Genomic DNA, 17,204 nt, shown 5'->3' on the forward strand with positions numbered 1-17,204 from the left:
CTACTTTCTGAACTAGTTGTTTGGTGGGTAGTTGGATGGTGAATCTTTGTCTGCGTGGGTGAGTGTTTGGTGCTGATACATTATTGATCCTGACGGAAACTGCTACTGTACATTACAGCAGTGTTAAAAACAAGCATTTAAAAAGAACATAAATAATAATGTAAAAATGAAAGTGTGAGATTCTCAGGAGTGACCCTTTATCCTACCATCCCATAAACTCATTCAATCTTTTGAGAGAAAAAGTATAAATGAAACTGAGATCAAAACTTGTGGGTGTCTGTCTCTGGTAGAAAAAAATCTATCTATCAAATAAATAAATAAATAAATAAATAAATATAAAGTGGAAGATAGGGGATTTTCTGTGTACCGTAATGTTTTTTTTTTTTTTTGAATACCTGTCTGCTTTTACCAGTCTGGCAAATATTTTGGCCTTTCACTCTGACCTTTCTCAATAAGAACGTGTTACTGCCTGCTGAACTACTGCATGCTACAGTATATTGTTTTTTTTCCCCATATTATTTTTACACCAACTCTAGTTGTGTGTCAAGATTCCAGATCTCATTTTCTGAAATACTCAAACCAGCCCATTTGGCACCAATAACCTTGCCATGGTCAGAGTCAGTGAGATCAATCCCACATTCTGATGCTTGATATGAACTTTAACTGAATTGTTTTTATTTGTGTCTGCATGATTTTGTATGCTTTGTGCTGCTCGCATGTGATTGGTTGATTGAATACCTGCATGAACAGGTTTACAGGCTTCCTAATTAAGTAGCCAGTGTATAAATAGATTTCTTAAGTTTCTACATTTTTTATCAATAAATCCTTGCATATCAGAACCAATCTGAGATTTTATATATATATATATTTTTTTTTTCAGTCTTGTTGCCTGATAACAGAATGGTCACTGCAAGGTATCATTATCACTCTGGGCAGCATGCCAGCATGAGCCATCTCTGTTCGAGAAACAAATCATTAACCTTTGAGCTCGTTCTGGTTTGCAGGCACGTTTAAATGTTATTCGAAGGGAGCGTCGCCACTCCGTCAAACCCGCTGCTGGTGATTAGCCCACCCTTTAACCTTCCAAAGCAATCTGGCCTTTCATTTGATGAGAGGAAAAGTTGCACATTCAGTGTCTAATGTAATCAAGTACAGAACTAACAAAGCCAATACTTTTTTTTAGAGCTTGAGAATCAAAAATCTTGGGGAGGGTTTCAAATCTGTATTGAGAAACTTGAAAAGCTCACACAAGACCTTCTCACCTTCCTCTGGTTGGTGGGGCAGACGTACAGGTAACTCAGGACTGTCTTCACTCCCACTTTGTCGTTCATTCTCTCATAGGTGGTGCCATAGTCTGTTGATCTAAGAGACAGAAAAGCAGCAGTTATCATCTTCTGGACAATTATTATTAATGATTAATGTGGAAACATAGCTGTTTGGTGGACGACTGGACTAGAGATACCATTTTGTCTTTCCATTTGTCATCAAGTCCCAGTACAGTATGCATCCATACATCAGGGTCTTTGGATTTATGGGTAAAATTTGACACCTGGAGTTTATTTTTAGATGCATTTATAATCTTTATGTATTATGTATCATATAAAAAAAAACACTGTCCATTTTCCAAAAAAAAAAAAATTATAAAAAATTGATTTTATTTTTTATTTTTATTTTATTTATTTTTTATGGCATGTCTGGGTTTGGATGGCTAATATTATTCTTTTTATTGGAAGAGCACTGCACAATAACAACACTCCCTTCACTGTGAGATTCACAGAATGTAGATTGATGTGCAGAAATTTCACATCAGTGCCGTTAATTAACCTAGATATTTAATATTTATAGCAAACCAAATGTTAACTATGGAGGGTTTTCTGCAATTACATGTACAATATCTGGATATTTTACTGATTGTTGCTGGCATTTTTGCCCAGAGCTACTGTTAATTTCCAACCTTAGGGTAAGTATGCATAGGTCTCTTCCTGGATCGCTCTACACCCAGCCGCAGGGCCGCAACGAGTTCTTATTGAATAACTTAATAAGCATTATTTAATTTATATGCTGTCAGCTTTGCATTCACCAGAACCAAATTGAACACCTCTGGCAGATGTCAGAGCAAAGTGTTAGACAGCTCTCTCCAGCACCATCATCAAAACACTAATTAAAGGAATATTGTGTGAAAGAATGAGTCTCTCATACAGATCCAGAGATTTGTAGAATCAATGCTAAGGAAGATTGAAGCTGTTCTGGACTTAATGTTTGACACCTGACTAAGACACATCATCTTAGTATTTTGTTTGTTTTTGTTTAGTATTTAGAATTCAGTTATTCATATCTTGCTTTAAGCATTAATAGCTCCAATCTATTTCTATACCCTATGTGAATGTATTTTTCTCAGCTAATCTCATCACTATTCATAATTATCTCTGTTTTCTTCTCCGTTCCTTCCTTCATGCTAGAAACAGGACATATGCTTGCGTGCCGCATCAACTCAATGTTTGATTGAGTTTCGTCCATTCGGTTTCCTTTAAGCGGTTAAGAACTAATCAGACATCCTGTTCTGAAATCTGGGCTTAATTTCCGGTCAAAACTTGGAATTTTCACAGTAATAATTAATCTAATAAACTTTTCCAACTTAAAGTAGCTATATGTAATATTTGGGTGCTTTTTTTTGGTTAAATAAACACACTGAGGTGTATTTTGTAAAGTCAATTTTGTTTTAAAATTAACAAAATTAACATACTGTAGCTTTATACAGGTTGGAGCTTTGGTATGGAGCTATTATGTCTCATTTAGCCTAGTAAATGCCAGTGTTTGTGAAACGCATCCAAAGGTGAAGTCGTTTTTTTCCCTCTTGTTTTAAGTTCTGGCAGTCATAAACATTCACACAGAGTGCAAGTAAATGACTAAAATTAGCTGCACACTGTGTGTAAATTGAGTGTGACTTTTCTTTCATGCCCAATTTACACCGAGGGCCGGTCTTCGGAGCGGAAAACAACTGTGTAACAGCAAATAAACCTGAATAATGTAATAACAAAACGTCTATGAAAATGCACAATCGTTATCAAACTAATAATTCCAAATTAATTTCCAAATTACGGTCTGATTTATTACTTTTTAGATGATTTCATACCAAAAAAAAACAAAAACAAAAACACATCAGTGCGTTTTATTTCATCTCGAAACATTTCCTTTGTGTTGTCTTTAAATCTAAATACTGAGCAGGTAAAATAACCTTTGCTACATTGAGTATAAAATGCCTCCATGTTCTAAAGTTTATGACTTCTGAAGTGAGAAAGATGAAATTTTATACAGTGGGTCTCACACATAACTGAATGAGTCTAGTTTATCTGCACACTTACAATATATTAATAATTCATGCCTTCCCTTTGACTGAGTTAAAACTAAGGTACTAGGTAATACAAAAACATGTGGAGAGGACTGGGATCAGAAACTTGAATAATGTATGAGTTGAAAGCAGCTATTAAACAACACGATCCCACCAGGAATCTACAATTTACTTATATTTAGCCGTCAGTTGCTATTAAATCAGATGCTTTGGATGGCGGCAGCTACGGAAACAGATACAGGAGGGTCTAAACATCGTAGACTATTCTCACGAGCTTAGAGAGCATTCGTAGAGCATTCATATTTATTATGATGAATTTCATCTGCTTGATTTCATCTGCTTAATCCATCTATACAATATATATAAATACTGCCATTCATATATATATATATATAATAATATATATAATGCTTTTTAATATGCAACAATATTATTTATATCTACAATATTATTAACAGTAATCAATTAGCACTCATTTATTTTCGGGAATGACTTATATTATGGGTCAATATGAATCTGGAGCCTAGATTGCTGCTTTGGGAAGATCCTAATCAATATCAATCAGTCGATCAAAGCACGCACGCACACACACACACACACACACACACACACACACACACACACACACACACAGGCAATTTAAGCTGTTTAAACTTGTATAATATGTGTATAACTGCAAAGTTTAGGTAGGTGAGCAGAAATAATAGGTAGGTGTATATAATATCATATATGTAAAAATTGCAATGAGCAATTTATTAGGTGTAGTAGGCACATTCACAGTTCAAATCCCGGCATGGGTTAGGCAATAAGAAAACAGCAGTCAAGAACAAAATAAGCAAGAGTAAATAATAATAAAAAAAAAGAATCCACAGAAAATGACAGGACTTGAATACAACGTGCAGTTACTTTGTGCAGATTACAAAACACGCAAGAGTTTAAATATACAAACTAGGGGATTCCTGACAATCGAAGGTATTTATGTATTATTTGGCACTGTTGTGGATGCAAACACACAAGAACCAACAGAAAAATGAACAGAATGGTATGAAGAAGCAAGGCTGAGGCTGATTTCTTTCTAGTCCAGAGTGTAGATTCATCAGTGGCAGTCATGCCAGGTGGTTACACAGAGCAAGTGTTTTTCAGCCTGCTATGCTGACATATCTGTAGCAACATGATTGATGCTTTGTGCATGCAAAGTATAGTCATGGGGTTTAATGAATGCGAACAACTTTTTTTTGCATGTGTTTGGAGGGGAATGCAGTTTGTTTGGAGTGTGTTTGGAGTAGCAAGACTAAGCATATATAGTCCAATCAAAGGACAAAACTACAATGTGTGTTAGTGTATAATATTTTCACCACATGTTTTTTTAAAATCAGTAAGATATAATATAATGATTTGCTCAACCATAACAGTTGTAAAGTGTCTCTCATTAACGGAAAAGAAATAAACTCTTGTTTGTTAGTCACTGCCAATTCCTTCCTTGGAGATAACTTTCTCCGAGTCTTCTGAAGCCGCACTGCACTCGCAATATCACAAGTTGAATGAAGTGAATGTACTTGAAGGACAGCCTTAACTACCCAATTTGCCAAACTTCTGTGATTCACTAGCATAACTAATCAACAGATGGGAAGGGGAAAAAACGCCACCTTTTCCATCTAGAGAGCAAAGCCTATGTAGGACTCCTAATCATCTGGAGTCAAGCTTGTAATCATCAAGAACGGAACTCTAAACAGCTGCACCACTCACAGGGAAATTTGCAAAATACAAACTTGAACATTTATTAGCTGAAATATAGATATCTGTGCAATTTTTAACTATATTGTAGATCTACATGCTCATTCACTGTTCACTCTTGTACTTCCTGAGCCACTGTATTTGTGAAACAATTGCACTTTCTCTACTATAATACATCCTGGAGTACCGTAGTTCCTGTACTATTGTACTTTCTGTACTTCTGTACTTCCTGATCTATTGCACTTCCAAAACTATTGTTATTTAAGTGCTATCATGCATCCTGAACTACTTTACTTCCTGAACTGCTGTACTTCCTAAAGTATTGTATTTCCTGTACTATTGTATGAAGAAGAAATAATAATAATAATAATAATAATAATAATAATAATAATAATAATAATAATAATAAAAATAGGAAAACAGAATGTTGGCTTCTACAAAGCCAACATAATAATAATAATAATAATAATAATAATAATAATAAGGCCTTTTACATTACATCTTCACTTTCTTTTTTATTATTATGCTATTTCCTTCACATGAACCGTAGCCTTCATGCATTCCAACAAAATGATCCTTTTCATTCTCAAGAGCCCCATGACCCGCACTGATCACAGCGAGCCATCAGAAGCAGGGAAAGTTACTTCCACTGAATATTAGAGCAAAGCAGAAAAAAAAAAAAACGTCAAAGAAAGAGGGTCTAATCCAATCCAGTAAGGATTCACAGGCATTCAAAATGCACTTTGGATGGAATCAAATCTGCTTTCGTGTCTGGTCTGAGAAATAGGCTCTTGACAGCTTAGTGATAATGCTCAGAATTTCACTAGCACTTTTCACTTAATACTCTGAACTCTGATGCCCTGCCAGTCGCCTCAAAGATTCAGAAGTTCATTGTTTTATTATCCATTTTCATAGCTTTTTGTTAGTTCATTTTATTGGCTGATGTACGTCAAATGACTGAATTTGTTAACAGGGTATCAGTGTAAACTGGGTGTGAGTGAAATAATGGTCATTAAAGTGCTACTGGAGCTGAATAAAATCAAGGAAAAAAAAAATATTTCAATGCAATTTACTATAATAACAATTGATTCACCGCTTGAAAAACACCATTTTTCATAAGAACAACTAGAGAATGTATATAACCTCCATTGTAAGGCTCAGCAGACGCAGTGAAGACTGTGAAGTTCTACACTTTATGAGCATCTTCCTTGCTTTCTCCTAAGGGCAAACAGCTTCCTATTAAAGTTTAATAGCTTCCTATTTTACTTCTAAATCAAATTTGGTATTAATTGGGTATGTTGTAATAATAAAGAAAAGATTCGATCGTCTTCCCTGAGACAGAGCATGAGGAATAAAATTCAGGGCATATTTCCTTGTTATTGACCAGATCTCCTTCATCACTAGTCAAAATGATGAAACTGAGTCTCTGAAATCTGCAGACAAGAATATCTGTGCATCTCATTAAGCTTTTTTTACCCAGATGGAAAAAAGTTCCATGAGACTCTTTTGCTCGTGTTGCACTATGCTTCATGGTCTCTTCTACACTGATTTTGATATACATATAAGTTTCTTATCTGAGACATCATTTCTTATAGAACTTTTTCTCACTGAAGCATTAACTTGGCATCCAGATGTTGGGGAAAGGATTAGACAAGATTTTATTTATCTCCCTTAAGCAAATGATCTTTATGATGCAGACGCTTGTTTGTGTCTTCCACTGCATTTTCATACTCTGAAATGCGTTTCGTTTAGACGGCTTGAACATCACATCTTCGCAATATCCTTTTAGAGGCCGAACTCAAATTACATGTCTGTCAAAGTGGCAGTGCAGGGACTTAGTCATTTCAGATGTTATCTTCAGTACGCAGTTCCAAAACACACTCTTCTAACATAACCATAAATTCTCTCACTCACTCATTTTCTACCCCTTATCCGAACTACCTCGGGTCACGGGGAGCCTGTGCCTTTCTCAGGCGTCATCGGGCATCAAGGCAGGAAACACCCTGGACGGAGTGCCAACCCATCGCAGGGCACACACACACTCTCATTCACTCATGCAATCACATACTACGGACAATTTTCCAGAGATGCCAATCAACCTACCATGCATGTCTTTGGACCGGGGGAGGAAACCGGAGTACCCGGAGGAAACCCCCGAGGCACGGGGAGAAAATGCAAACTCCACACACACAAGGCGGAGGTGGGAATCGAACCCCCAACACTGGAGGTGTGAGGCGAACGTGCTAACCACTAAGCCACCGTGATTTTGGACACTGAATTGAACAAATACTGCATATGGGCTGTTCTTTCTTTCTCCAAGCTCAAGGACAGCTTGGAGAAAAAAACCTGTGATGTTCTAGCTTTCTATGTTCTTGTTAATATTCTTGTGCGTCACTTTCTTTTTTTTTTCTTTTTTTTTCACAGTATTTTCTGGAACTGTTGCAGCCTACATGTTCTGAGAAACTAAAACAAAACATGTTCATATGATTTAAACAGATTTAAAACATTTGTTTATGCCACTTAACATGTTTAAACATGTGCCTTCATGTCCTTCAGCTGAACCTCACTCTGGGCCAGGTTTTGACCCAGAAGTAAAACCTGAAAAATCCGACAATGTTCGAGCCAGACTAAGAGGCTAATGACAATGGGAAGCCCAATACATGCCAACCTGCCTACATCATCCCCGCCAAGGCTACACTTTATCAGTCTCCTACAATGTGTCCTTCTTGCCATTCAGGCTTCTCCAGCCATTCAGTTCTAGTCTGGTTGGAAAGGTCCACAGGGAACTGAATGCCATTGTCCTAATTTCATGTTTATACACCTGCTACTGTGTTCTGATGAGATTGGGAGAAATGTATTTGGGGTACACAGATGAATGGAAGGGGAAATGACTATTATTCAGAGATTTGAAAAATCCAACAAATATCAAATATTTAATGCAGTGTTCATGTTCTTCTGCCTGTTTTTTTTATTCTTAGCCTTAAAAGAAGCATCGAGTGTGTAATTCTGTCAAATTTCTTTGTGTTAAAAAAAAAAGTGTAATTGTTAGTGTATAAAATACTAATACATACAAGATATATATATTGTGACTCCTCTACAGGAGAGAGAATGCAGGCACCCGTATCGCCCCAAGAAGTTAACTCTTTTCTAATTCTTGGTTTTCTTCTGGTTTTATTTTGCTTGCTCATTCATGCTGACAGCCCCTTTTTGTTGCCTGACTGCTGAAAGCTTATCTTTCTGTTTTGGAATAAAGCTCCTTTGTTCGTCATTGAACACTCCACTAACGTCTCCGTGTCTGTGTTCAGCCCTCCGCAGTATCAAGGTGCAACTATATATATTATGAATAAAATATATACAAACAACCCTTTGAGCTGTAAACATAGCAGACAAGTGCTAGGTCAGCAGCCAAGGACATGTCTTCTTTACAGAAGAGCGCACTAAATGAAAACAAAATACTGTAAATACATTAAAAATCAATGGCACTATTTCAAGGCTTATGAAAACTAAATGTTTGATTAAATAAATGACACATAATGCATACATTAAGTTTCCATGACCACGATCTTACATGCTTCTGAATAATGTTGGTAGAAAATATATTGTTAATAGATATTGTTAATATACACCATCTATACCTACTGATCCTATAAATAGGTCAATTTACAGTTTAAAAACTCTAAATAAATATATCTATCCTATGTATTAGGATACAATTAAGGGATGAGGTTGTACCTTATTGTTCCACAACCTAGAAACCTAGGGAAAATTATTGTGATATATATTTGGCCATATTGACCAGCTCTAAACTCATAAATAAATATAGGGACGTAACTGTAGTATCATGTGTTTTGTATAACCTTCATCATGTTAAGATTGGAAAGTCAAAAGCAAGGTGTTATTATATTGGCTTTTGGTCTATTAACGTTCTGTCAGTGATGTGGGGCTATAAAAACAGACCCAAATGCGGGATAGCTAAAATAAACTGGATTTATTAACTAAAAACACAAAACAAGGACGCAGACGATACCAGACATGACAAAAGACTTGACCCGAGACGACAAGGATTATGCGCCGTCATAGGCAACGTGGCACGGCTAAATACACGTGACAATTAGACATAAGGAACAGGTGTGCAGAGGAGGGAAGGAAGAGACAAGGGGGGGCAGACACGTGAACACAGAACATAAACAAACATGGCCAAAGTCTGGACTGGATCCTGACACGTTCACTGATGAGCTCAATATCCAAAAACACTCCATTATAAATATATTACATCAAAAGCATTCATTATTATTTCTTGAAATAAAGGGAAAGGTTAGTCAATTTTATATATATATATATATATATATATATATATATATATATATATATATATATATATATATATATATATATATATATATATATATATATAGAGAGAGAGAGAGAGAGAGAGAGAGAGAGAGAGAGAGAGCTCCAAATCAGAGTTCCAAATCAAATGTGTCTGTGTGGTTACACTATATGTTAAAGAGCTACTTTTATTATATATATATATATATATATATATATATATATATATATATATATATATATATATATATATATAATGTATGTATATATTATTTGCTACTAGCTGCTTAAAAAATACTCTTTTCAAAATGGAATATCTTTTCAAAATGCTCTGCCATGAACTTTCTTTTAAATAACTCTCGCAGTGTTCAAAAGCTTGTCTTTTTTCTGTCAGAAATCTGTGTACAGAAGTGTCAACATTGTGAACAAGAGAATCCAAACAGTGAGAGAGAAAAACAAGACAGCTCCATGCTAACAGAAGATAAACAGTAGACAAGCCACAGACAAGAGTGTATATCCCAACTATCCTAATACTGCTATAGAGACTATAGAGACTATATCCCAACTATCCTAATACTACTTAGATTTAACCATAATTACATCAGTATTTTTAGTAAACATGTGCAAGCTGGTAGTGGATAATAAATATGAAGAATCTTGAGAATCTAGAATCTTATTCTGTTAATGTTTAGAGCAGTGCAATGGGAAAGTGTTATCTCCCATCACACACAGGTGAGCTGTTGCACAATGTTATTGTCAGTGGTAAAAATGAACTCCTGTAACATTTTAATGTAACAATAAATCTTAATGAATCTTTTAGAGAATGAGCTCAGCTGACTCTGTAGTGTGCTGTAGGGTGGATGAGATGGATTGTCCATGATGAAGAGTAGCTTGTTCAGTGACCACCTGTTCCTCACTGACTCAAAAGTCTCCAGTGGATAGATTAGCTTGTTAATCCTGCTGGCATCCCTGGCATTGTTGTTGTACACAAACACACAAGCACACAAACACACACACACACACACAACACACATCCAGCAGACCACAACATCTCCAGCATCTTGTTGCAAACATTGAAAGATCTTGGTTTCCTCAGAAAATGTACGCAGTCAGTGTTAGTCCTCCTGACCAATGTACACTCAAATACTTGTAGTTGTCAACACATCCAACCTCCTCACCCATGATGGTTAGTCAAGTCAAGTCAAGAAGCTTTTATTGTTATTTCCTGAAAACAAAATAAAGACACAGCAGTTTCTAAACTCTCGCAGTGTAGTGCGTTCGAGTCGGATGTAGTCCAGTTTATTGTCCAGGGAGAAAACATCCGAAAGTAGAATGGACAGGAGAGCCGACCGGCCTAGCACGGACACCCGCCCACTCTCCGCGCTTCCGCTTCCTCAAGAACCGCTTTCGGCATCCCCTCTCCTGGTTCCCGGTATCAGGCAACACCAAGGACTGGAGGCCTGGTCTCTGCAGCAAGCTGAGATCGCAAAGCCTTTCCAACACATCATCGTGCAAGTTAGTTGTTGCACGATTTCTGTATTGTATTAATTTCTGGCAGCCGTATACATGAACACCGCTGTCTCTGGTGTCCATGAACTTGCAATAAAAAATGTAAACAGCTCCATATTGTATAAGGATTGGCCGCTGCCTGCTACTGCTGCACCGCCATCTTAGCATATAGAGATGTAGAGGTTATGGGCTTAATCAAATTTTTGATTTTTGGTGGACAAAAAGTCCACCACCATCTCCTTTATCACATAAGGGCCAGTTTATTCCTTATTCCACAAAGTTATCCAGTATTCCCCTGTACGCTGACTCTATCCCTGCCCACCCCACCACTGCAGAGATGTCGGAAAACTAGGAGAAAAAAATATGGCCAAATGCATTTTTCCTGCCCTTTCCTTTTTAATGATTTTCATTTGTGATTTTCCTGACTGCTGCTTTAGCTAGGGAAAACAAAAACAAAAAAAACAGAAAAGGATATTTTTACTTTTCAGGAGACTCACATATCGATGTACTAAGGAGTCAGAACCAGCAAACTATAGATACTGGCACTAGAGAAACACAGGGTGGAACCAGCAGGGACAGAGATTGAGGTGGAAAAAGATATTGATGGAAAGAGGTGTTGGAGAGAAGTACACACAATCACATTTTTACGAGTTTTTTGTGAAGAAAACAGATGGCAGATTCTACAGAAAGGACATCATAGAGAGCCACAATGCATGAACACACTCAGCTAGCTCTTTCAACCTCCCACACATTTGGAACCCTTTTTTTTTTGTTATCTCACCTTGTAAAAGAAAGATCCAAATATCAAATAGGGAAAATTATTTTAAGAAGTTCTTTAAAGAGTCTTAAAAAAAAACAAAACTCAATTTTTCTTCTCTTTTTTCTTTTTTCAATTTAAACTAACAGAATTCACAAAAACCTAAAAATATGAGTATGCAGGGCACAAAAGTTTCCTGACAATCATGTGCATATGTGCATAATCTGTGATCTACTTACACATACACACTGTCCCAGTGATGAGGGTCAAAAAGATCGACTAGGGCAGAACAGTGGAACTTCCAGTCTAATATATGATGCCTATTTCACTGATTAGAGCAGCAGGGTGCAGTGCCGGTTAATCAGATGCTGAGCTCTTGGCGCTGACCCAATCAAACATATGCTTATATGCTCATCTGGATGAATGTCTGGGGTTTGGGGAGTAAAAGAGGAAATGTGGGGTGAGAAATATAGGAAGAGAAAAGTAATGATAGGAGATGAGCAAGAGAAAGAGGTCATAGTTAAGATTCTGTTTGTTTAAACCACCACAGGAGGCAGATAACACAGGTAAAAAAAAATAATAATCAAAAGGCTTATTAAATATAAAGATAAATTGCACATTGGGAATTGCATGCAATTATTAACAACCGCTAAAAATCTGCAAATGTTAATATGCAGCTACATTAAAATATATTAGTTGTGTCATACTGTACAAAGGTTTAGACATCCAAGTTGTTGTCAGGCCAAAATGGACTCATTCCTACATTTTAGGCAGGTCAAGAATTGTCATTACAATACTTCAAACCTTGTATTAACTCTTACCAACCACAGGCTTCTTTAAGAAGCTTACTGAAAATCTGAAAATGAACCTAATTAATGCTTTAAAAAGCAGAGGGAGGCTGTGAAAAGCTATCAAAGCACTTCCAGTTTTCATGGGATGAAGTGTCATTAAGAACTGGCAGCTAATGAGTGGAAGTCAAGCCAAGATCTGAAAGACGAAGAAAATGTCCAGAAATAACTGTTCGTTTGAAGGGCAAAAATGCAAATCATACCCCATATACTTCTAAGGATCTGAATGGAGTTTTAGCTGACCTAGGAGTGGGTCAGATTACAACAATGCAGCAGCATTGTTGTAATCATAATCTACATGGAAGAGTCATCAGAAGGAATCATTAGCTGCACCCTAATAACAAGTGTGAACATGAGATTTATGCCAAACAGAGATCAGCCAGAGGCATATGGAAGTGCTATAGACTGATGAAGTAAAAACTGTACACTTTAGCTGCAATCAGATATCTTTGTAGAAATAATGGAGCAGCATTTGATGAAGAGAACAACTCTGCCGACTCTTAAGCAAGAATAGAAAGGCTTTATTCCTTAGTATGCAGACATTACACACACAGCATTCTCATATCCAAATAAAATATTAATATATTCACATTTATATTCCCAAAGCCCCCATAAAACCATTAACTTTCTGTCTTAAAGTGTCTGCGCTTAGATAACAGACATGAGGCTGAAAGTTTCATGAGGGCTATACAAATCTATTCTGTGATGAAGCCACTAAAGCATCTAGAGGTGAGACAGATAAGACGTGTAGATAGTGAAAGACGAAGTGGGAAAAGATGCATCTCTGACCATGATGTGTAAAGTAAAGGCGGACAACTATAACTTTTAATGACTATCCTCTGGCATAGCTTATCTCAGCAAGGACAGAAACATTGTACACACTGTCAGCTGTTATCGTTCCTGTTTCCAGCTACAGCAGCTACACCGAACGCTTTTGGTGTAGCTTATGCATGCAGTAAGGTGCTGAAGTAATTTCACACTCATACACACTGAAAAAAAATAAGAAAAAAAATAAAAATTGAAGATAAAAACACATGTACATCGCATACACATGCTCGGACATGAAACACACAATGCAGAGTGTGAAGAAAATACAAAACACAAGAAGCTATGTGTAGTATAGCTGTCTGCAAGTGTTAGTGGTACGTTCTCCATCATGACATCATCACAGAGACTACTATAGTCAAGTCAAGTCAAGAAGCTTTTATTGTCATTTCAACCATATATAGCTGTTGCAGTACACAGTGAAATGAGACAATGTTTCTCCAGGATCATGGTGCTACATAAAACAAAGACAGAGCTAAGGACTTGTACTGTAAGTAGTCTTAGCCACATAAAGTGCAACTGTGCAACCTGGTGCAAACAGTGCAGGACAAGACAGACAAGACAGAAAAGACAGTGCAAGACAAAAGACAAGTGCAGACAAAAAGTTACAAGACAATACAAAAAGTACAAAAAGTACAATACACAAAAGACAATAAACAGTAAACAGAAACAGCGCCGACCGACCAGCGTAAATACTGTATGTGAATACTGAATGTTCAAACAATATTTTGTGCAGTAACATTAGAATGAACACAGTTTCTTAGCAGCAGGTCCTTGAGCTAATGTATAGAATTGTGCAAAAACAGCAAACGACTGAAATATTGTACAGTATGTGCAAAATGACTGAGATATTGTACAGTATGTGCAAAATGACTGAGATATTGTACAGTATGTGCAAAAGACCAAAAAATTGTGCAAAACAGCATGTAAACAGTTTGATGGATGTAAGCAGCATGTAAACAGTTTGATGTGTCAGTGTGTGTGTTTGGTGTAGGTCTGTGCAGTCCATACAGATGATTTGCATGTGTATGCTGTGCTCAGAATTAGTATAGGATTATAGTATTATACTAAAAAGAATTATACTACGGAGAACAAGTAAAAAACAACAAGCTATTTGTTTATTCTGTACAGTATAACATACTCCTATACAGTCACATCACTTATGTTTTTGCAAATATGAAAAGCAATGTCACATATTACCCCCCACACACACACCCACACACACACACACAACAAAACTGGCAACACACACTCATGAGCAGTATCATTTCTAATAACTGAACTCATTGAAGCATAGTTGAAAATGACTTTGGAGAATTGACACATTAAAGGATAGTAGGTTGGATTGTGCAGGTGTTGGGAGGAGAAGAAAGCAAGGCTCCATCGTGTTTGAGCAGGAGACAATGTGAGAGCGTGAAAGTAACACAGATAGACACTGATTCTCACACATTTACACAATGATCCCTATATGCCGTCTTTCTGTTTTCCCTCACCCATGAGATGACCGCATGAAATGAGAAACGGGTGCCGAGAGAGAAAAGATGAAATGCTCATTCTGAAGAGAAAACAACTGAAACAGGTTTTTTGTGGAGCATGAGCAGTAGCTAGAGTATGTGTCAGTGTAGAGAGATGTTCAGGCTGACTGCACTTTCAGGACAAATGCAGTGACCAGTTCAGTGCACTGCAAACACTGAACATAGAAATAGCAACAGAAAGGAAAGATGGAGGACAACGCAAGGAAATTAAGAGAAAGTACAATATGTACCACTTGTGTAGTAATATGTGTTCAGGAAACGGTGTCTATTCAGAAGAAAAAAAAAAAAAAACGAGCTTTCTCATGTGAAAATTAAGAATGAATTCATTCGTAAAAAATATTACAAACTAAGACTATTAAACAAAACTATTTCAAAATTAAACATTACTTTTCAATGCAGTAATTAGCAAAGCAAGATTGCATAGTGAATAAGTAATGGTAGCAGTAAGATAGCATGGCAGACAGACAAACATAGCTCCAAGCTAAATGCGGCTATATTTCCCACAAACCCACAAACTAATCTTACTTGACGCTACACGTACATCTGAATTTCGAGAACATTGCCTAAGAATTTAATTCAAGTTCAAGGTGATGTAAATGATGCTAACAGTAACTTTAACTGTAATCTTACATAGCCAGTACAGTAGCTAATCCACACCTTAAATTACACCGTGACACATGAAATATTCATGATGTGATCGATGATTTTGGTCCTAATTTGTTGGATCGTGTTGTATTTATATTATTGCTATACACCATAAGATTGCTATGTACTTCAGGATGGCTTTTTATTTCCAAATGAAGTTTTCACTTGCAAAAACATCCTTTAAAAGGAAAAAGAAACAGAGAAAACGGCTTGTCTAAATGGATTATCCCATTTAACAATAGCTACAGTACATGGTCCATCTTTAGAGATTATATATTGACGAGCCTCTTTAGCATTCCTGCACATGCTCTTGGTGGTTATGAAAATCAGTTATCCCTGAAATGAATTCTTAACCAAAAATAAAAGGATAAAACTTTAAGGCCCCTTCAAGGCGCTATTACTTTTGCATGAGCGCAGGGAGCTTTTTAGGTCAGTCTCTAGACAGACAATGGCAACACAAGCAAGCAAACCAGCTGACCATGGTTGACTGTGGCCTGAAATCATGACTCACACTGCGCTCACCTCGGGACCTTCTCCTGTCTCTTGCAGCATGACAAATTCATGCAGCTGATGACGGGATGGAAGGATGGAAAGATGAGCTGTCGTCTCAACCGTGATGGAGTACTACATGGTTTGGGACAGGTTAGGCGCCTTTCGGGCTGCCTATGGTTCGGGTTAAGTGTCTTCTGCTCCAATGCAGGCTCACAGAACGGACAGAATGGTAGAGTGTGAATTATTGAAAGCTCTGGGATGTGGAGAGCGGCAGATAGATGAGGAGAGGGAAGGAGGGAGCAAGGAAGGATACGGACAGTTGTCCCAGCATGTTGCAGACATACTTCCGGGCCATCTGTGCGGGAGTTGTTCCCTCAGGAGAGGAGCATGAGATACAAGGTGACATCTGAGTGATATACAAGATGAAGGATTCATTTTTTGTCCTAAATCTGCTTGATTGATGAACAGTATGTCCTGTCCTGTCTGCTTAATCAAATCCTCTCTCCAACTATCTGTATATATTTGCATCTAATCTATATATCTATCACATCTGTATTACCTATTATGGCTAAATGATTATTATAGCTTAATATAGATTATTATAGATTAATATACTATTTCTCTGCACTGTTGCTTATGCTTCATCACATGGCAGTGTAACCCACTCAGAGGCAAGTGCTATTGGCCCTCTTCAACATATATGACCTCATGATTGACAGACAAAAGACAGTATGGTACTGTATCTTTCCCATCCAGCCAATTCTACAGAAATGGCTCCTGATGCAATTTTCCCAGACTGAATGTACATCGCCTGATACATCACACTGCTACATCATTGCCCAGTTTCTCTCTGGCTGATCGTCTTTAGGCCAACAAAGGGAAGAAGGCTCACTGTGTCTTATCAGTGGAAAACAAGTTTTGACTACTTCTCACCTTGATGCAGTGACACAATCTAAACAGTTCTAAAAAGGAAAACAAAATGACCACTTACAGTATATAAGCTAGGCGTCACATCCGGTCCCTCTGCTAAACCAACTAACCGTTTTTCACAATGATTCTTCCATAAATATTAATTGGTGGGAAACTTACATTTGAGTGGATTTCCCATTCAATTAATCAGTTATGAGTCTATAGTTAGTGTTCTTAAATATATGGCTTATTGGCAAGATAAATTAAACTGC

The 17,204-nt window shown here is 37.0% G+C and overlaps 1 protein-coding gene across 1 annotated transcript in view; it reads right to left on the reverse strand.

Annotated features, from left to right (window-relative positions):
- The window catches only part of sorcs3a (sortilin related VPS10 domain containing receptor 3a), a 254,741-nt gene that overhangs the window by 101,211 nt on the left and 136,326 nt on the right, over positions 1-17,204 (reverse strand). The window contains exon 3 of the mRNA XM_060860184.1: positions 1,263-1,362. Within this exon, the coding sequence (XP_060716167.1) occupies positions 1,263-1,362 (100 nt within the window). The remainder of the gene's footprint in view (positions 1-1,262; positions 1,363-17,204) is intronic.

Source organism: Tachysurus vachellii, chromosome 24, assembly GCF_030014155.1.
Source record: "Tachysurus vachellii isolate PV-2020 chromosome 24, HZAU_Pvac_v1, whole genome shotgun sequence".
Taxonomy (NCBI): Eukaryota; Metazoa; Chordata; class Actinopteri; order Siluriformes; family Bagridae; genus Tachysurus; species Tachysurus vachellii.